The sequence below is a fragment of the Chamaea fasciata genome, unplaced genomic scaffold (genome assembly GCF_029207755.1).
Source record: "Chamaea fasciata isolate MVZ Bird 193981 ecotype frontalis unplaced genomic scaffold, bChaFas1.0.hap1 SCAF_5, whole genome shotgun sequence".
In the NCBI taxonomy this organism is placed as follows: Eukaryota; Metazoa; Chordata; class Aves; order Passeriformes; family Sylviidae; genus Chamaea; species Chamaea fasciata.
In genome coordinates, this window is record NW_027094090.1 from 68,071,324 (window position 1) to 68,094,135 (window position 22,812).

The window sequence follows — 22,812 nt, forward strand, 5'->3', positions numbered from 1 at the left end:
TGAATACCTAATGACAACATTTGTCCTTCTAGGTAACTGCAATCCAGAAATACTGCCTTTATCAGCTGTAAGGGTCAGGAAGCCTGGGGGCTTCTTGAGCCCGACTCGAGCACCTGCACCACTTCTCTGAAGTTAGAAATAGCCAGAATATAACAATTCGTTCGTTCCTCCACTTAACCCCCTCAAAACAGGGCAGCTGTAAAAACATCCCCCCTGATTTTTTATTTTTCTATATACAGCCTGCTGATGGTGTGCTCGCACACAGTATGAACCTGTTTCCTACGCATGCCACGGAAATTATCAGTCATTTCACAGCAAAACTTCACCACAAAGGTTTTAAATACGCGGCAGGTGGAGTTTTGCTCATCCCAAATCACTCAATCCCTCAAGGCACTTATAAGGTCCATTACAATACCTATAAAGCCTTTCCAGCTGGAAAGCCTCCCAACAGTTGGAAAAGTCCCCTGTCCCTGTTACAGACACACTCTCAGAACTACATCCTGAGTGGACCTCGGGGTGCTCTCCCAAAAATGGAATTCACCTTGTTGCTCTGCCACCCCTCCTGGCCTTTCTTGCTCCAGTTCTGCTTCTCTCTAAGCTCCTGCACAGATGGATTCAGCCCACCAGCCGAGCAGAAAACCGCCTACTTTTCACTCCTGGAGTCTCCTCATCCCCCTGAGCCAAACTGGCTCACAAGGGGGCCAACAAGCCTCAGGAGCAGCACAAAACACAAAGACAAAGGTATGTCCTCCCTCCTCGCAGCTGTCAGATCAACTCCCCAGCTCTGGGGATATCTGGAGACACACAGACAGACATTCTTCCACAGTCTGGGGCAGAGTCTGGCATCCAAACTTATAAAAGCACCTCCCCGAGCACAGAATTCACTCTTGGCATCATCCTCCTGCACTGCGAGGGAAAGAAAAATACATCATGTTATGGATACATAGAGCATATATATGGAATACCACCAAGGAGAGTAATTATGGTACATGAGGACATACTAATACCAGATGCTCCTAATACTAGAAAATATGCACAACAGCCAAACAGAACTAAAAACACTGAATAGTTACCCAGCTGCTGAGTTTAATATTAATACATATATATATATATATACACACATGCCCATAAAGCCCACTTTCTCCTCATTGAAACCACTCGGTTTGTGACACTGACAGCAATTAATTCTGCAGCAATTAACAGAAAGTAGCTGTTCTAGATGCTGTTTTCGTATCAGGTCCTACATAAACATCTCCACTTTTGCCATGATTTCTGCTTTTTCAAACAACACAAACACAGACTGAGAGGTAGATTTTAGTAAAGGCTACACTTTTGCTTCAAGTTGTAGGGGAAGAATTTTGATCATCTGGGAACCTGTAACCACAGGGGTGATGACAGAAGAACCGTCTTTTGTTCTGAAATCATGAAGCATTTCTTGTTCTTACTGATATAAATACATATCAACGTGTTGACTCCACATCTCCGCTCTAAAAACAAAAATCTAAAAGCACTAAGAAAACAAACTGTGGTAGTGCAGACATATTTGCATCTCCTCCTGGACTGGAGAAGAAAGAACACAAAAACCAGCTCTACAAAAACAGGAGCAACAGCAACATGCAACATGTATCTAGTTCTTCAGCTTCTTTAAAATTGAGGTATAAAACAATTTAGAACACGTTAGAACTTGAAAGTCCAGAGTTTTGACTTCTTAAGACTCTCCTAAAAACTCACTAGAACCTTAAAATATTTTCATTCAGCTGTGAAGTTAATGAAGTGTGATTTTTTTTCCCCCTTCTTAACTTAATTTAGGAGAGGAGGACAGCCCTTGCAGCAGCAGTGACACGATTTGATTCTGATAACTTTTGGTAAAGGAATGGAACGTGCAACAAACCTGATTATTCCTCCTTCCCAAGTTGAACTGCCTGCACTTACCAAAGGCTCCAGCCAACACAAACACAACAGCTCTTTTTTTCTTTTTCTTTTTCTTTTTCTTTTTCTCTTTTTCTTTTTCTCTTTTTCTTTTCCTTGTCCAGTGTGGCTTGAAGGCTGATGCACTGTTCTTTGCTCGTGCCCTGAGCTGAGTCGCTGCTAAGGCCTCACACAAATCCAGTAAGGTCATTCACCAACCTGCTCCCTCCACACCGTGCTAGCCAAGTATTCTGAATGAAGACAGCATGGTCTAGCAGGCAGGGATCAAATGGAAAAGCTTCCAGAGGGTCACACATACCTGAGGGAATCCCATACCAAGAGGGTGAAATGCAAAGCTTTGCCTCCTTATGCTGCCACAGCAGGGTACGCCTGGTGGTGAGAGCCAGCTGAACATGTTATATTGTTCAACTGATTTGCAAAGTTTGGGCTCTAAACAATCCACTTCTCAAATCCTGTAATGTTCTGAAAGAGAATGGCCTGATTTCCCACAAGTGCTCAGTATCCTGAAGGGCTGTTTGACAACCACACAAACACCTCAGAAATGTCTGGATAGCTCAGGTATCAGCTGATAGCAACCTCTGTAAGTGGTGAGGATGAGGAAAGGGAAGGATACAAGACACACACATCTACACTCCTAGAAGTCTCAGTACTGGCACCTATTCCAGCCTAGGAGAGCTCTTCTCTAGTTTAACTTGAGCCAATTTAGAAATGGTCTGCTCTGAGCTAGGATGCATGAACACAGAGCAAACACCATGCAACTCCTATTCTTGTTGTATGCTTTAAAACTTCTTTTTTTCTAAAAATCCCTATCACTTCTGTGTTCTGCAGGAGCATTCATACAGGGGACGATAAGCAGAAGATGTTTCAGTATAGACAACCCATAGATTAGATTTCCCATGTTTTTTTGGTTTTAGAAGATTCTTTGCTTCATTTCTAGGAGCAGTTTTTTTCTAGAACTGTTCTATCACTACATCAACATCTTTTCTGAGCTGCTTTCCAAGACTGTCCGCCTTCAAATTCACCAAACACCTACCAGTTGTGGCTTCTGGGCTAGAGAGTGGTCCCTGTTGAAAGGCAGCTTTCACTGTTCTGCTGCCTATGTGATGTAAGTCTCTTTTTCTACAGAGAAAATTCTGCATTATTTGAAGCATAAAATATATGAGGAAGCTTTAAAATAAGGACATACAGACATTGAGGGTGAGGGGATGTCCTCCTAATCATCGGCCAGGCACGGAAACTACCAGAGGTCACAAAAGCCGAACTTCTTTATTCAAGCAGAAATTCCCATTGATGCCAAATGAGGTTTTGTTGAATGAGGGCCACAGGAATAAGCCTGTAGTACACTCTGGACTGGGAGCAAGTCAAAGCAAATTATGCAACAGCTGTCAGGAATCTGTGTACAGGTCTGCAGAGCCACGGTGTAGGAGGAGCCCTGGTCCATCCTTAACCTTTGTCTATTTGTGTCCAACCACTGAGACCCCTTTCAACGAAACAAGCCATGCTTTAATACGTTCTTATTAGAAAAATTTATAGCAAACAGCTCTCTCCTCCTCTTCCTCTTTCCCCTCCCCTCCTTCCCACCGTTCCCTCTCCTTCCTCTTGCTGTGTTGTGCTGTTTGTGTGGAAAAAAACGAGCTCCCGCCCTTGCCAAGAGTGACATCAACTCATTCTTATCCGGTGATGTCCAGCAGAATCTTCCTCTGATAAACATTTGCTCAGTGTCAGAGCCCCGAGGTTACTCGCTGCATTTTGTTTTCATTGTTGTTTGTTTTCTGACACTTATAACTGCTCGTTATACATTAAAATCCTCCCCCCCTGCACGTCTTCGACCTGGAGCCGGGTGAGACGGTGAACAGGACATTCCTCGCTGCTTACCCGGGTCTCCCACCACCCCCTTCCCCTGAAACAACAGTCTGTTTGTTTCTCTGGGAACAAGAAAAAGCTGATACTGCAGAGAAGAAAAAAATTCAGGAGTGCAAACCTATGTCTTCTTAACTTTAGATTTCTTTTTCTTTTCTTTTTTTTTTTTTTTTAACAGATTTTCTATCTTTTCACAGCATGCTCTAAAGTCAGTGAAGAGCCATAGCTGATTAATGGGCTGGTGTACCTCCCTGATGAAGAGCCTCAGATGTTTTCCTCTTCTCCCCTCCCTCCTTTATCCATCCTCTCCTCACAAGCCACCAGCTTTCTGGAGAAGAGGGAAGCCAATGATCCTTTTTCCGGCACGTTCCCCATGCCCCTTATCCCAGCTGACATTTATCTGAAGTATATCAGCCTGTGCCTTCAGACAACTAGTGCTGAACAAAAACCATTGGTGTCTGTCCGTGGGCAACATGGAGCCCTGGACAATCTATTAAAGCAAGAAGCAGAGAAAATTTTGACAAAACCTAACGGGCTGAGTAAAGGTCACGAGCCGCAAAATGTCTAACAGTGAATAAAGACTGGAAACAGGCACCTTTTACCCTGACTTGCTCTTACCACTCCATCAAAGAGAAAGCACTCTACAAAAACTTCGTTACGGGATAATGGGTATGTTGCAACTACAACTGCATCCCTCCCTGGGTCGTTGGGAAGCAAGAAAAATCCATTTGTACAGTTATCCAGAAGGAAAGGTCTGCTGTAAACGGAAGATGTTCTGCTAGCACCAACCTACTGCTTCCCACTTTTCTAGGAAACCCATCCTAAAATCTCCTCCAGTGTTCAGGAAAAGGCTGCAGCTGCTCTTAACAGCTTGGGGAAACAATGCTCTTCTAGCTTACGTGTGACACACTGAACAACAAGAACCTTCAGACAGAAAGTGAAGAAAAAAAATTTTGGTTTGAATATTACCATGAACATATGCCAGCTGTACTAGAGCATTAGAAGTACCAAAAAACCCACAAACAACGCGGGAAATGATTCCCTGCCCTGCCATGCTAACTTAGAGGAGGCTGCTGGAAGGAAGGAAGGCAAGATGACAAGCTGGCTTCAAACAAAGCACAGGAATCCAGTGATTAGACAGGACAGCCAAACTGTCCTTGGGTTCTTCAGCCTTTCCAGTTCTCAGTGGTGTCCCTAATGTCACTTGGATCCAGCTGCTCTTGCAGTTCACAAATCCAGCAGTACCTGCTGCCACAGGCTTACCTGCAGCACCCTCTTACATAACAGCAAGCTCTGCTCTTGTGCAGTTCCCTCTATTATTTTTTCTAGTTCATACAGAAAATGTTAACAAAAGACATTTCCTCCTCATCACCTGATTTTCTAAAAGCCTTGACTGCTTTTATGGAAGTGGGCAGGGTACAAGTAACAACCATAGTCAAGGTCAGGTAAGAAATATGTTCTCAAACCATGAGGAAGTAACACCCGAGCTCTCAAATTAATTAACCAATGAGACTTTTTTAATATCAATTTTCAGTGAGAAGTGTTTTTAGAAGATCAAGGTCTTATTTCCTCTTTTTGTAACAGTTCTTTTGAAATGGTAAAATATTAGTAGCAGCTGAAAAAGTCACTGAATACAAATTTTACAAAGTAGTGTACTTAATCTCATTGTAATCCCCTCTCTCTTTCCAATGAGACAGCCAGCCTAAATAAATTGAAAATCTCCTCTTGCCTAGAAGGCCTGATGAGATGCTACACCACTACTGCAACAGATTGCCCTCAAGGTTATCCAGTCCCTTTCCATGACTAAACAGGCAGATGCACCAACACCTCACACAGGAACACTACAAGCCTTTAACCAAACATGAGCATGCCACAAAAACCCTACACAAACAGAAGCTATACACACCAGCCTTAAAATAAAATTTCAAAAAAAAGACTGATTTTCCAGAACCACACAAAGAACATTTTTAGCACAGAATTGCTTACAAGCATTTGCATTGAAACATATCTTAGCACAGTGTCCAGACAGAGCTGCAGTGGAAAAGGGGGAAATGTTTTTGGAGGGATTGAAGCGTACCCATTCGATACTGCCCCATCAGTGGTGGTTTTGCTGTCCTGAAGGTGAAACAAGCCTTGGCTGACAAGGAGGGCTGCAGCTCCATAGGAAACCTGGGTGCCAGGTCCCACCTGTGCTCATTACAGGGTGGAGTTCTTTTCTAGGGTGTCTTTTGTACAGCACTTGAAGTAGGTGAGGATTTCCAGTACCCAGAAATAGGATGTTTGGTCACAGAAATACTGACAGGAACACAAATTCCCAAACGACCTTGACTATAATTAACCATCTAATTTTAGTGGCGTTTGGCTGACTGACACCTCCCTGGCTGGTTTGTTTCACCAGACAGATTGACTGCAGGAATTGCCAGAGCTGTTCCTCCAGCAGGATACACCCCATGCAATAAGGGAGGTGAGAGCTGCAATACAGGAATTCATACCCCCGTGAACAAAATAAACACCTTTTTTTTTTTCCCCCCAACAGGAATTAAAAAAAACATATAGCAGTGCTGTCTCAGGGGTTTAATCAGCTTCAAACGAGCCCTGATAACAAGACGTCTTATCAGAAGCTTTGCTTTCAACAAAACCAATTAGTATCAATTGAAACAGAACCAGCTGAGATAGACGTGTACATAGCATGCATAACCTTGAGGTCCACAATGCCTAATAATGAAGTACTGGATCACTTCCCATATCCAAGAGAGAAAAGTTGGTATAAATCAACAATAATCAAAGGAAAGTTGTTCTCCTATGGGGACAAGAAGGGTTTGAATCCATTACATTTATTTCAGCCAGTTGTCCTTGTGAAACTGAGCCATGGCACGGCTCAGGTTTTCTGTGCAGCTTTTTGAGATCTCCAAACAAGACTGGGAACTTTTCCTTCCTAACATTTTGACTTACTTTCCTCCAAAAATGAGTCCACATTTCCAACGTCTCTTACAGACAAAGAAAAAAACTAAGCCACAGCTCATTAGCAGAATTCCCACCCAAACCCATACTTACCCACCTCCTTTCCTCTCCCTGCTCTTTTGCAACCATCTGTCTCTGCATTACTATTCCTTTTCAATCTCCTGTTTCCAAGAAATATTTACCTGGACCTTTAATTAGCAACGGTTCGATGGGGTCCTTAGTGATACAGATTTTAACTTCATACAACCTCTAAATGGGCTGAAGAAAAAAGAGATAGCGGACAAAAACTGAAACACACAAACATAAGCTTCTTTTGGTTTTGTTTTGTTGGGTTTTTTTACTATGAAAGTGATCCGACAGTGGAACAGGTACCCAAAGAAGCTGGGGAATCTCCATCCCTGGAGATACTCAAAACAAAACACAATCAAACAGGGCAATCCACTTCTGCTGACCTAGCTTTGTACAGGGAAACTGGACTAGCTGCCTCCAGAGGCACCAGCCACCTTCAGCAATTCTGAGCAGTGGGCAGAGACAAATGTTGGGCTCCCTAAGGTCACGCGTAAACAGTGCTTATGCAATCTCTGCTCATCCTAAAGAACATTATAAAACTTCTCAGCACGTTACCCCTTTGCAGCAGGATCATTCTGTATCCTTCCAACACAGAAATGCCACCAGAACAGAACTTTAACCTTAAACCGAGCTCCAGCCCACTGTTTGCACTCTGCCTCTTTTCCGCCGCTTGGTTAATGCAAACTGGCCAAGTGCAGCCTGGGTTGCAGAAGCAGCAGCAAGGAGCACACCATTTGCATTCTGGTATCACCGCCTGCGACCACAGAACGCACATGTTTCTTATAACGTGAAAGAATGCTTCTGAGAGCATTTCAGATTCATTCACGGGGCCAAATTCCTTTCTGAGTTACTGAAAAATGGAGCAAGCTCACTGTGGTCAGGACACGGGATTTCAGGCTGCTGCAATTACTGTGCACGTGAACGTGTGCATGCACCCATCCCACACGCTGAGACTCAGTGCTACTTCCAAAACTGCACTGCAAACTTCAGGATGGGTAATGTTTTTTCTTTCAGCATTAGCAAAGTTACAGGACTATCTCCTGTATTTCTAGACATGCTGGCTTCAGAGAGCTTGAAAACACATGTTCTTCCCATACTCTTCCATCTGCCTTCTGATTTTTGTCTGCAGAGCAAAATGTCTAAGTGGCAATTTCTCGGGTTAGCATGCAACTCTTCAGTGCTGGTGGCTGATAAAGACAACTTTCATTCAACCAGAACACTTCAATCCACATCAAGTCTTTCCTTAGAGAGAACTAAGGTAAACACAGGCGTTTCAACTTACAATTTCTGTGATGCCCACCTAAGTTCTTCAAAATCACGCATGACTGCCATCCAAACTTGTTGTACACAGGAGCACTCCCCCGAGGTCACACAGGAGCGAGCTACAACTGCCCCTCCTGCATGAGTGCTGCACCTCCTGCCACCTGCACCCACTGGCTTCAAAAATCATGCAGAGCTGGTCTTTGCAACAGGAGCAGCTTCACCCTCATCTCCTCCAAGCAAAGGGCATGAAGCCCTGCTCTGGTCCTCTTTACCAAAAGTATTCCAAAATCTACGACTGAAAAGCCACTCCTTTGCTTCATTTACCCCACCCTCTCCCCTCTCAGAGCACACCAAACTTCACAGCTCTTTATCTCCAACCTACCTGTGCTCAGTCTTTAAGAACGCACTCTCTTCTCCACCACACTAACACCACAAAACGAGTTTGGCAGACTCCACTGGCTCTGAGACCAGGACACTGTCATGTCTCAGCACAGTTTGAAAAGGAGAAGCAAGGTCTGAACATTTTGCAAAAGCACCGTCATTTCTGTGCACGCTTTAACCAATCTGTCCTGGTTTAACCGGGCGGGGCAGGAGTTGAGGAGCTCTGTCTGCATCCTCCAGGTTTCACTGCAAGAGTTCCATCCGAGAGGGTGTTGATGTCAGGAAAAGAGGAAGCAGTTTGCATCCCAGATGTTAACCTTGACCCAGCCACTGCCAGGCTGGAAACACAGGGCAGAAAACCCTAACTCTGGAGAAACAAATCCCTTCTCAACTACGGCTGCAGCACAAAAATCACAAAGTGAAGAAACTCAAGTTTCCTCCTTTAATGACACTATATTGAAGGTACCATGCCTTTGACTCACGTCACTGAAATGATTTAAAAAATGGTGACTTTACCTACAGCCAAATGTCACCTTACCCACAACCATTAGACCAGATGCTGCAAGGCTTCATTCATTCTTTCATCCATGGTACAACCTGAAATCCTGGAAGTTTCTTTCCGTTCTATTCTTATTTCCTGAGGAAAAAATTTGAAACTGGTAGAAGCACAGTGTAAAACTCTACCATTTAAATATCAAGAAATTACATTGCTGCTATAGAAAACATTATTGAGCAACCCTTGACAGTATCACTGCCCTTGTTTGCAACAGGTCTTTCCAGCAAGCACGGGAAGAGGATGAAAATTCTGTCTTCTTCATTTTTATCCAAAAGCAATGGAATGATCCCACAGGATTTTCCACTTATTTTCTTTTCTCTTAAATTTCAGCATCGAGGCAAGCCAGTTTAAGCCAAAGCTGCTGTCCTACATCCCCACATACAGCCCAAACACACTATATGGACCTCCCCTTCACATCACTGCTGCTCTTACAGCTAGGAAAAGGAAAGCTACTTCAGGGCAATGAGATTGAGAGAAACCAGTGTTATTTTAAGAGAGAATAGGGTTAAGTTTTCAGTTGGCTCAGCTCCCTGCCTGGCTGCATGAGAGGCAGGGATAACACAAGGGAGCAGGGAAAACAAGACTGCCTTCAACCAGCTTTAAGCTCCGAGTGAACTTGGCAAGGCAGCTGGAAGGTCAGGAGATGGAACCTGCTGTGCTCACGCCCCTCCCCAAAGACCACTGCAGTGCCTGAGGTGTGTGCAATGGTTAAAACCAAAAAGCTTTGTGAAGAGGTGCACAGAGCCAGTGCTGATCAAGCAGGCAAAGCTACAGAGCCCAGGAGAGGCTCTTGCAAAAGATACAGGCTGAGGTCTGCGGGAAGTGTGCAGCCCGAGCTCAGGGACACACTTAACAGCTTTATTAGCTTTATTCTGCCCCACTGCTCTGGTTTGACACTGCCTGAAAGTTAGTCCCTAACACCCAAATATCCTCCTTCCCAAGGCAGTTTGCATCTTCACAGCAATGGTGTTACTGCTGAGGGGGTACAGATCTTCCCCCACCACAAGCAACCCTCCCCTAAAATGCAAAAAAACCCAAGAGGTTGTAACTGCACTGCAAGCCGAACCTGCAAATTCAATTTTCCCAGCTCCCCAAAAGCCTCAGGCGTAGTTTTCAAAAAGGGAACTGCCAAAGTGGATCATAACTAGAGGACTGACTAGTGCTGCATCGCACCCCAAGAGAAATGAATAATATTAATCACATTAATACTCCTCAATCATCGATTAGGAATATCAGGAGCCCAGGAATCAGCAGAAGATAGGTAACCTCGCCTGATACCTACAAACCAGCACAGACTCAAAACTAAAAGGTTTGAGTCTCCCTCCAAAACGTTTGGTAATCATTTATTCTGCCAACTCCCTCTATTCCTAACCCCCAAGCAAACATCCAACTCCTTTTTGGACCTTGTTAAATTCTTGGCCCCGGCAGCATCCTGTGGTTGACTGTTCCAGCATCTAATTGCAATTCCCAACCTCTGGAGCCGCTTGCCGCGCTCTGTCTCCCTGAAACACGGCACCCACTCCACCCACGTGCGAGTGAAGAATGTTCCTGATAATCCCCGTGAACACATCTGCTTCAGAGCAGAGCACTGCCTCAGAGCAGCCTCTGCACCAGGCCTCTGAAACCCACGTTTTAAACTGCCAGGAACTGCAGGAATGCCAGAAGGAAAAAGCCTGTGGCAGACTAATAATCCCCGCAGCAATATTTGGAAGAAGCACTTAAACCACTCTGCTAGGCAAAAATAAACAATGCAAAGGCAGAAAACAGGACAGCTGGGTAAGAACAGCAAAATGTTCGAGCAGTTAAGAGCAAGGAGATGCTCTGGTTTCATCAGAGTGCACCTGAGTTACAGACTGTGCTCTTGTAACACATCAGTCCTGGAAAATACAGACCACATGTGCCAGGCACATACACAGACCCATGTTGTTTCATGTCCTCCCCTGCACCCTGCACATCAGGGAATCCAACTGCACTGGCCACTTTCCAGAGTGAAATCATACAGTCTGCTATCAGCACTGTGAATTGAGATTTCCAGAAAATCCTGATGTCACAGCCTGAGAGCAAGTATCGATGAGGAACTATTGATTTCAATGTCAAGTTGTGCAATCACTTAACTGGGGGAGAAACAGAAGGAAACAGCCAAGAATGAACAGGCTACTCAATGTCTTTAAAAACAAAAAGGAATTTAGAAGAGTCTTTGATATCCAGAACAATTGCAGTCGTGGCCAAAAAAAAAAAAATCTAATTTTATTCCACTAGGGATTTACTGTTGGGTCCCAATTTCTTACAGTACTTTGTTGATAAAAATAAAACAGTTCAGCTGAAATGGACAATACACACATGGCTGACAATATAAACGGCAGAAGCACGATCCACCAGACCTATTTCACTCAGCAAATGCTGCAGTCAGACGTGGGAGCCATGACTTCATCAAAAGGTATGGATGCACGCCGGAGTTCTGAGCAGGAGCAGCATATGTGTGCCAGGGGGTGCCCAAGCACACCTGCCAGGCTAATGCCACCGGGGAGCTAAGAAGTCCTCTGTGAAACATGATTCCCACCAAGAGGAAAACAAGGAGAGCTCTGTTATCACACCTGGAGACCACGGTTTCATGACAGGTGAGGGGCCAGCACATCACCCAGACAAAAGCTGGCACCAGCACAAAGTGAAGGGGTCATCAAACAGCAACACACACTACCAGAGGAGCAAAGCCTTGGCATGAAGCTCCACCAGCTCCCTCCTAATGGTTCATCACTGCACAAAGGGGTGGTGGCCCTGCACCCACCTCTTCTCTTGCACCAGCCCTGGCACTTGTCTGATGGAGCAATAGACCAAAGCAGCTCATCAAGGGCAGAAAATTAACCTGGCACAGGAAGAGTTCTCTGCCATGTCAGCAACACAAACCAGTGTCACACAGGCTCAGGTGAATGTCAGACTGGGTGAGGATGGAAGAGACACGCCAAGGAGGAATGTGGGTGGGTGTATTCTCCTCCCTGGACAGGAGGGAGCTATTCCATCGACACTGCATACCCTGAGGGGCCAGACTGTCTCGCTTTGCCTTGGAGGGGACATCAGCCTCTCTCTGCAGTTATGTACAGCACCACTTTAATGTTCTCCCACCCATCAGCACAGGCACAGGAGCTCCACGGACCCCAGGTACAACCTGCACAGAAACAGAGAACAGTCCCCACGGCTCCCACCCGACAGGGAGAGCCCAAGCCAAGCACCTTCCACACACAGGCCAGAGGAATTTTGCTTTCTGAGCAAATACCCGTTAAACCTGCAGGTCTTCGGTGATAGCCTCACCTTAAGACAGAGCTGTAAGATTGCAAGGCAACAAATGTCATTTTGATAGGAATCAAATGTTCTTTTAAGAAGGGGGGGAAAAAGGGGATAAAAAGTGGGGGGAAAGGGGAAAAAATGCAGCATGTTTCCTTATTTTCCTTTTCCATATCCTCCATGAGGGCTAGTTTACCAGATGTGGGCAGAAAGCAAAAGTAATGCATCAGTCTGATCCCTCTATGAAGAAATGATGAATCTAGAACATTTCTTAACTATATTCCAGGCATCCTCTCTGTGCAGAGATTGATTCAGCCATGCACTGGGATAGCTGCTCACTCAGATAACACAGAGATTGTATCCACTTTGCAGAAACAGCTTCCTTTCAAAGACATGAGGAAACAACTATGCAATGACTGTTTATTTGCATTTGAAGCAGTGAAAATTCAACTTTGTGACTGTGTTTTTAACATTCGCTGAAAAGGGACAGATAGTCACTGAATAAAAGACTGCAGTGGCTTAGGATGTTCTTAAAAGTAATGCTTTTGTTGTTGTCTTTTTTTTTTTTTAATCGAACTGTTTCCAGAAGCAGAGATGGCAAAGCACATCACAGTAGCCACCTTCATGTGTTTCACTGCAAGATGCCAACATCCCAAAACAAAAAAAAAACCCACAACAAAACAGATATGTCAAGGGTTTGTAAGTTATTCCACCTGAGGAACGTGTTTCTCCATACAGAACAGCTTCCTAACACAAACCTGTGGTGATTATCCCAAAGCAGGGGCACAGGAGTTAAGTACAACCCACTTCACATCGTTTTTAAGAAATCCATTAGCTACAGCATCACCTTTAGACAGCATCATTAACTATAGAACATGCATATTTAGTATGAGATGACACCTCGGAAGAGCAGAGCTCTCTGGGGCTACAGCAATTAATTTTCTTCTACACTGTAAGAACCAACAAACAAACAAAACCCCCAAACAAAGCAAACAAAAATACCAACAATTAAAAAAAAAAGCTAACTTAAAAATACAAAGGAAGAAGAGCAACACACAAACACAGGATTCTTTCAGCTCTCTGGTCCTTAAGGATTGAAAGAATGTTCACTCCTTTCATAAGAAAAAAACCTGATAAACAGGAATTGCAGTTTAGTATAAACATGAGATAAGATGCTATTTTAAGGTCATATATTACATTTCCTGTGGAAGAAATACAAAAATTTTCTTTCAAGCTTAAAATTTCTTATCACCGCTTCATGACCAACATTTTGGCTGGAACAAGTCTGGTGTGTTATAAATGAATAAAATTAGTTACAAGGCACAGCAAACTCCAAACTTTGATAACTGAGACTCAAGGGGGGGAAAAAGGCATTTGCCACACCAAGGCTCCAGGAGGCTGAGCCTGCCAGGGATGGTGACTGGTAACATCTCTGGCATAACAGGTTTACAGGAGAAAGGGCATTGAAAGTAAATATTCGTGCTCAGTGGAAAACAAACAACAAATATACATCCTAGACTTGCTCGTGGGAAATACCAATTTGTCAAATGCTTAGGAGAAAATTGCCCATTTCGTTAAAATTTTGGGGAAAAAAAGTTATCTAAGCATTACACGTGCTCGTATGAAGATTATTACACTGAGGTTCAAAGACCTTTTACCATATATTTGAAAGATATTTGAAACAATTCCCATTTTGCTATCAGCCATCCAGCAACTCAAATCTCTTCTATTTCATGCAGGGGTGCATTTGTGGCCCCATCGTGCAAAGGAAATATTTCAGAGGGGATGTAATCGGTGTGGTGGGCCACAGGAAGTGAAAAGCACTGGAGAATAAGTCACATTAATTTTGTTCTTACATGCACAGAGGCTTCAGTCAAAGAGGCAAGAACCCACACACACTCCCAAGTTACATTAAAGGCATGGTAGTACCGACCAGAAGCTGAGGAAATTATAGAGGAGAGAGATTTCTGTGGTTTTCAGCTGCATAGTAAGATTTATTTCATTTTATTTTCTGATATTCAGGGCTTGAACAATACAATAATACATTCTTATCTTGATTTCACTGTACCTTATTTTGATTAGCCAGAAAAATAAGCCTAGCAATCTGGATAATAAAGAGGCAGTTTAGCACAGTACAGAACTTGATCAGTCTTCTGAAAAACTTCAGCAGGGTTAAAAATCAGAAGTAGTACAGGTTTTGTTTTCTTACTAAGCCCCTTCAGTTAAGATAAGGGAGCAGAAAAATCAAAAGCATCAAAATAGCTGGCATCAAAACGGTTTCTAAACAAAAAGTTTACGAACAGTCTCAGCACTTTTTATCTTTTCCAACCTCAGTTCCTTCTAGATGGCAGCTTTCCAAAGTAAAGACCAATTCTGCTGGTTTTAGGGAAAAGAGCCCCAAGCCATTAGGTTTAGCCTGTTCTGCTCACCCTTGCTCTTGGAAAAAAAAAAAATCACCAAACCAAACAGAGAATTAAAGAGCAGAATACAAAATATTTGCACAGAAGCCCCAAAGGTGCAAGTCCACCAGTCCAGCTGTCCCTGCTCCTGCCACAGCATCACCACCCGGTGCTCCATCACCACCCTGCCCCACTTTCCTGAGGGGTAAGCTGGTCACCCTTCCCACTCTGTGGGATGCCAGAGTGCCTCAATAAACCCTGCACGTGTTACCTTCTCCTGCACTGAGTCCAGAAGCTAATTTTGGACACGTTCTTGCCTTAGAGCTGAAGCACCTAACTGGGACAGCTGATCTCAGCTGGCGGCCACGTCACCTCAGTCCACCACTCCTGGGATTTCTCCCCACACCACCCAAAGTGCCTGCTGGATCCCATGGGGAGCCAAATCAAGCTCCCTGCCTGCCAAAACAGTTTTCCTTTTTTTACTTCCCAGGTAATTCCTTGGTTACACTGATCACCCTATCTTCCCTGCACCTTAAAATTTCGTTTACAAGGAGTAGAGATGAGTCACCCGGGACCTTCTCACCTCTTCCCAAAACTCTACCAAGTCCGTTAATATTTAACGATTTCCACCTTTCCTTTTGTCCTGGATGCACGACCCTTATCTTTCCCTGTTGCACATTGACCACGATGGCCCATCAGCACAGCCCACTTTTAGCCAACTCGCTCAACCACTTCCCTGTATCTTTATGGAGAGACCACCCTTTTCCACACCAATCCTGCCCCTGGCAGTACAGCACTTCAGTGTCTAACTCACTCCTGCTGTTTCACAGCACAGAAAACCGCTTTATTTTTACTTACATCTTAAATAGTTGATGCAATCAAGGCTTTAACCTTTTTAGATTCTGCAAGCTGAGGTGGTCCAAAGGTTGACATGCCACCACAATTTTCTCTGCACAGACAAGAGCTATGACATGAAAAATAAATCTGCTCCTACCATATTTGTCCCATTGCCTGGCATTAAAAGCCAGGCCGAGCCTTTACATTCCTCATCTAAACACACATGCAAACACTGACCACAAAATTGGACTCGGATTGTAATAAAAGGCGTTTAAAATAAAGAAGCGAGTCTAAAACACCACTGTAGCTTAATCATCACTTGCCATACGAGAGATCATCAGACAAAAGAAACCATTTACATTCCAAGTGATGAATCTACAAATTCTTTCTGTCTTCTCTACCACAGGAACTTAATAAATCAGATGAATAACGGAGGGAATGTACAACAGTGGAGAATTGTTACAGGTGGTGTACTGAGGTGAGGATCAAGAGCCATGGACAGCATCTGAACCTCAAATCCTTTCACCTGAATCTACATTTTCTTACCACACGCACTTAGAAACCCACTAGTAACAACAACCAAAAGTAGGTGGCACCCAATATTTCTGTTTTTCAAGATCATAAAGCCTTCTGAAAGGCTTTCAGCTGAAGATCACTGCACCATCTCCTCCTCACAGACCCAGTACTGCTTCAGCCTGCAGCTGCCTCTCAGTAAAAAGCACTGCGTGGCTCAGCTCACAGGTCCAACGGGTACCAACCCCAGCAAGGTCTGCCACCAAGACCTTGGTCACTTGCTACCAGTGCAAATCGAGCACAAACGCTCATGGGAAGAGCTTGAAGAGAAAGAAGTCTCCAGCATGCTGCTTCAGCAAGGTTTCCACCCCTTTCCAATCACGTCTGCTACTTCTTTTGTATTCCAGTGACACCCCGTGGCACTTTCCTAGAGTGCAGGCTTGCCAATCTCAATATTTTTAACTACAGGGGTAAAAACAGCAAGCCAGAAAACAGAGAAAGGACACTGCAAGCCTGAGTTGGAGGACTGCTGGTGCAGCTCCTTACTCCCAAGGCATGAAATGCACAGATTTCTCCTGCACAGCAGCTCCCCACTGTGCTGCTGTCCCAGAGTCCCACCTGCAGTTACACCTTTCCCTTGGGTACATCACTGCCACGCTGATGTAACACGGTTCAAAGAATCTCATCTTAATGCCTGAGCTGCTTCTCAGGTCTTTTACTGCAGCACTGAATGGCACCTCACACTGCAGTATTTCTGTCTGAATTACACAAGTGCCTTCCAGGGGATGTCCTGACTAACAGCTGCAGCATGGGATCATAAAGTCTCGGTTTCCACTGCATTAGAACAGACTCACCTGCCTTTTCAAGTGTCAATTCTAGATGCACCAGCGTATTAAAAAAAAAGAGCCAACAAACCAAAACCAAAACCCACACAACTGTATTCAAACAGCAGCCTAGCATTTTTACTGTTTGCCCTTAACCTCATTAAAAAACCTCTCATAAATAGCAAGTGCACTTAATTTTGCCCTTCAGCTCTTTACCACGTGAAGAAACATACCCACAGCAGACCTTTAAAACAACAGGCAGCCAGGAGATACTGCACATTTTACATTTAATGAACACAAAAAGGGGCAGCCTGGGCATATTGTGTCTTCTCTGAAATTATGTGCCACAATTGCACACATAATTATAATATTATAAATATTAGGAAACATGGGAGAAGTAGACGCGTGCAACACAGGTAAAAGCACCCATGTCAACAATCACACACAGGAACTTCCCCTCTTTTGAACAACCAAGGCCCCTGTGGATCTAGTTTAAGGGTGGGAGGGAGAATCAGTTCTAACAATGCTACTGGGCAACTTTCCACACAGTCTCCAGAACCTGTTCGCTGCCTCTAAATTCCAAAAATCAACACTAGCACTCTACCACAAAAATTTAAACTCTACAGGAATGCACGCTGTTTTGGGACAAAAATCTTCAGTCAGTTGGAACTGACAGCAGCTTTGCCTTCCACGTCAGCAAACTCTCAATTTCACCCTGAACACCCATTACTGCTACGAATTATTGCTCTGGAGGGTGTACATCTCCTTCTGTCCATTGTCCCTGACTAATTTACCCCTTCTCTGACCACTGCCTCGGGGTGAGGGAGGCTCCTGAGCTGAGTTGACAGCACGCTGGCAGGAAATTCCATTTCCTACTAACATTGCTACTCATCACTTGGTTACCACTGCAAACTGAAAATCAGGATGTCCAGGAGACCACCTGCATCTCAGGGATCAATATGCAGTCTGCAATTGCACATCTTCTGGTTTATTCAGGCAAGGGTGTCAACAAGCCAAGCAGACCATGGCCAGCCCCACATGGAAAACAGAGGGAGTACTCAGTGTGTCAAACCTCACTGTTTAACCCAAACGAACCACAAAATTCCTATTCTCCCTTTTGTTAAGATGCCCTAAGAAAGGAAGAGAGGCACACCAAATTTGATTCTAAACTTCAAGGTTTCATGACAATGAGCTTGCTGACCTGTGCTTTACTGGTCAGCTGTTGATCTCATCTTAGATAATTATCCACAGAGAACATGGTTAAAGCTGAGCTCCCACCACACTGCATGGATAACAAGGCTTAGGGCTGGAGCAGACCTGCTTTTCCACTTGTACCTTAATACCCTTTTCATTTTTATACGATTTTAGTAAGTCAAACATTAAGTAGAAAAGGGGATTATTATTTACATGCTTGGCTTTCTGGAATCTGCTCTTTATTCTGCTGGTAGTGTTTGGGCAGGTAATAAAGACTACACCAAGAGGTGTGGAGCAGCTGGCAAAGGGGAAGGGAAAGGTAGAAAGGCAGAGAACTCAGTATCTGCAGTCCCTAATGCTCTCCCTGTGGGTGTTGAGCACGTTGTTTGGATAACGCCTAACCACAGACTCAGATCCTCTCACGCAGAAAAGTGAGTTCAGGTCTCCAAACAGCCAACAAACAACTGAAGAATACATGGAAGTCAGACATCATCTTCATCGACTCCTGCAGCTGTCCTCTGAAGGGAAAGCTCCTTTCCTCAGAACTGCAGCGTCTTCTAGACTCTGATTTCAGGACCCACTTTCAAGTCATGAATTCAAAATGTAGAGACAGATCTCTACAACACAGAATATGGCTCTACAAGCCTGAAAAAAAAAACAAACCACAACCCAAAAAAAGCACACCACGCCAAAAAACCAACCCTACTAACAAACAAAATAACAAACTCAAACTCACCAGGCAGATGTACTCACACTCCTGGTACTTCTTTCCACTCAACATGCACATTTTGTTACAAGCACTAGGCATGGGGTCCATCCAACAAACTTGGATGTTTCCAATTCTAATAGAGGTCTGTACTTCAGCAGCTGCAAGCAGCAGATCCTCCTTGTAAGGCACAGGGAGAGAATTATAAAAGTATTCAAGTACCATCAGCAGAGAATTATAGGAATAAAGTTCACTGACATGCTATTAGCTAAATTCCCTACACTATAAATCTAAGTAGGAGCACACAGTGAGGAAAGGGGATTAAAAGAGGATGTAAGGAAATACTGAGGAGTGAGATGTGACAAAATCTTGCTTTAAATGCAGCAAACTCTAAACATCCATCCTTCCTTTACGCACCGTGCCAGAAAGAAAAATGCGCTGGCATTTTTTAGACAAGTAGCTTTCCTGCCTGAAAAATGACTTCATAAAAGAAGTTATAAAGGTATAAACAATCCTTTCAAGGTAACACAAGCTTCTGCTTCCTCTCCCTGGAGGACAAGGGAAGATCCATGGAGCATCAGTACAGCATCACAAGTTTCACCCCAGATTTCTCAGCATCTCCCTGTGCTTCTCAGCAGAAAACATTCACCAGCTGTAATACATGACACGTTTTCCACTTCAAAATATATTGAGCCTAAAAGGAAACTCCTTATGCTGGCCCTACTCTTTCTGCAGGTAAACTACAGCCTCAACTTTTCAGAGTAAAAAGTCTCACTGTGTTCTTTATGCAATGCCTGTCTTAATAAATCACCATAATAAATACAGGTAACAAGCAGCACAGGAAGCAAAGTTCTCACTGTAATGAAAAGTTCTCCTTAATGCATTCAATTACTTCCAGTTCATGACTGACAGATCATTGCTTAATATGCCCTTAAAAACTTTGCAGCCTCTGCTGGACCGTTTTTCTCTCAGTGCTTGAGGGACAAGGAGTTCCTATGACAGAAGACTTCCAAGGGAGTAAGTTACCAAAAGTTTGTTTTCCAAGTTACCCCAGGTGCCGTTTTAGTTTCAGGTTAATTTTAATGTACAAGACCCACCCAGAGGGAGGTCACAGTCCTCCCTGGTGTGCCAGCAGCCGCTGGCAGTCACTGCCTGTCCTGGCAGCTTTTGTCAACCAGGCAGGATTCTCACATGCTAACACCAGGCTGACCTGAAGAACCACGAAATGAGACTGGAGAGCAAACTAATCACAAAATCCTGTGGGAACAGGAGGAGGCGCAGCATGTAAAGAAGTTTCTGCTGCTCACACAACGCCTTTGCAGTGAAACAGTAACCTCTGTTTCTGTTTCTTTCGCTTCTTCATGCTGAGTACCTTTTACCAGTGCACAATTCTAGCCACAAGCAGGAAAATGTTTCTTTCCCCAAAAAGCCTCCAGAGACAAATGAAGCTTGTAAGAAAGAGAGAGACTTTTTGCCTGGGCCTGCAATGAAGGAGCAAGGACAAAGGTTTTAAACCAAAGTGGGTAGGTTTAGATTATTATTTAATGATTATTCCCTTTTTGAAACTGAAAAGCAAAATAAAACCCCTTGGCTTTGCTTAGGCAAGGAGAAACTGAATAGAACAATGAAGTCCACAGGGACTGTAAGTCCACCTGCAAGCTGGTAGATCACAAGACACAAGGTTTTAGAATGAGCTCCTAAAAGATCTTGAAACTTCTTCAACCTTTCCAGAAACATCATCTTGCACGGGAAGAATACAGATAAGAGACCAGCCCAAAGCAGAACAGTTTCTGACGTGGGCCGGTGGCAGATCCGCCACCTCTCAAGAGTCAAGTCACTCGACAGGCCCACACTGCTTTGTGTGAACACAAGCATCACAGACAGGTTGTTCAAGTAATAACGAGTCCTTGAGGCTGAAAAAGGTGTTCACCGAAGTGACTCAGCATGCAGAACTCTTGAGCAGTCACCAGATGTCACCACATCTCAAGAGAGTGGCAGGGAAGCAGCAGGCCAAGGGACAAAAGCAGAAGAGAATGTTTCTGTCATACATCCACAGCTTCAGGTCCAAAGGAAGGCCAGGGAAAGCAACTCAATCATCAAGACAACTTAAAGTGTGCACATTTAGGAGCTGAAGGACCTGGACTGGACATCGAAGGCAGTGCCTTCCAACCTTTCCATCTCAGCCATGTGGCTGCTGCTCTATCTTCTTTCCCACTTCCCACCTCAAGCCCTGGACCCCTGAGACTCCTAACAGCCTCACGGGAACACCACCTCTGGAAGTGATCACCAGCCTCACTTCCCAGGACTTCCTTCCACAGGTCTTGTGCAACCCAGGTTCGCTCATGAGTTTTAGGCTGGGTGGAACTGAAACTCTTTGTCATCACACTCTTACACACACACGGCAACTTCGGTGCCAGGTGCTGTAGCATCTTCTAAATTTTTTTCTCTCCTATTAAAACTTCCTCATTTCTTTGAGGGACTTGGATTCCAGCATTTACATTTCCAGCTGTCACTAGCATGACCCTGGTTCTGCCTTGCATACAAAGCAGAACAAAGCATGCTCTGCTTTTTTTCACAGCCTCCCTATTTTTCTACCCCTTCTGCAGGAAACAGCAGTCGCTGCCATGCACATCCAGAGCTTGCTCATAACACAAAATGCCAAAAAAAAAAAAGTTTAATGTTTGGCTCAACAGGTTATCATAATGTCTACAAGTTCTAGTCACGTGGAACTTTTGAAGGCATACACAAACAAACAAAATGTAAATACTTTCCGTCCAAAAAGTGGTGGTGTGATGCTGCCTGTAGTAGATTACCTCTAGTGATGCCTTTTCAGATACTAAGGCCACTCTGCATTGTCCTCAAAAAGATATAGCTAGAAGCCAGGCCACAAAACACACAAACAGTTTTTGTTACACTGCAGGCTCGACAGCTTTGAAATCTTCCCTTTGAACAGAACAGGAGAAACAAAGAATGAGTGCAAAGGATGGAAGAAAAAAAAAATATAGCGGGAGGAAAAGAAACAAAGAAAAGTCTCAGCACATCTGCAAAAAAAAACCAAGAATAAAATCTGCCCTGTGTTGGAAACTCCCACAAGGTACCTTGATTTCAAGCAGCTGAACACATACACAGGTAGCTATGACTCTGAGAGTAACACACAACTGTTTCTAAAAGATTAGAGCAGAACAGGAGACTGTCATCCATTGTATATTAGAATACAGCACAGCATCTCTCATCAACCAGTGGTACAGGGCAAGCTGGTAGGCTGGGAGCTCTTCTGTCTTCACAGTAGATGATTCCACTGCAGAGAACATTACCAGCACGCCTCTAAACCAGTTCACCCACTGGTTAGAAGGCTGGGATTAATTATGGCATAACAAAAGAGAGTAAGGTTTAAAACGAGATGGGAAGTGAAAAATAGGAACAGAAATATGAACTTCAGTAGAAACCTCCAGACACACAAACTCCATTAGGGACAAAAAAAAAGAAGGCGTTTAAAAACAGAGGAAGAACGATCACTTACCTTTCAAAAGGGGCTGGAAAGTTGGAATTTCCTGCAGTTTGATGACATCTGGATCATTGCTGACATTCCGCGAGGACTGTGTTCCTGGGGCTACGACCACAATGTCGTCCATTTTTGCTCGTTGCTTGGCTGGCAACGGAGATGCTGGATATGGGAGGGAGAGGGAACAGTCAGCTTTACAAGCAGCTTTCACCAGAATCCCAACCCTACGCGAACGTCGCTCTATTTAACACTGCACAGGTATGCTTTTTATAGCACATCGCCGACATCACCGAAGGGCTCTAAGCTCCTTTCCCTCTCCGCACCGGGGAACAGCTGATTCCGGAGCACCTGCACCGCTGGAGCTCCTGCTCCCCCAGCTCCCCATGCCCGGCTCCGCTCCCCCGGCCCGGGCGGTGTCCCCGCGCCGTCACAGGAAGGGCCGGGCCGCGCCGCCGCTGCCTCCCGGAGAAACAGCCCTTCCCTTCTCCACAGCCGCCCTCCCTTCGCGAGGAAACAGCCGTGCCCTTCTCCGCGGCCGC

General features: G+C 44.4%; 1 protein-coding gene across 1 annotated transcript in view; it reads right to left on the reverse strand.

Moving 5' to 3' along the window:
- Window positions 1-22,812, reverse strand: part of BORCS5 (BLOC-1 related complex subunit 5) — a 52,385-nt gene that overhangs the window by 29,431 nt on the left and 142 nt on the right. The window contains exon 2 of the mRNA XM_066184305.1: window positions 22,292-22,435. Within this exon, the coding sequence (XP_066040402.1) occupies window positions 22,292-22,435 (144 nt within the window). The remainder of the gene's footprint in view (window positions 1-22,291; window positions 22,436-22,812) is intronic.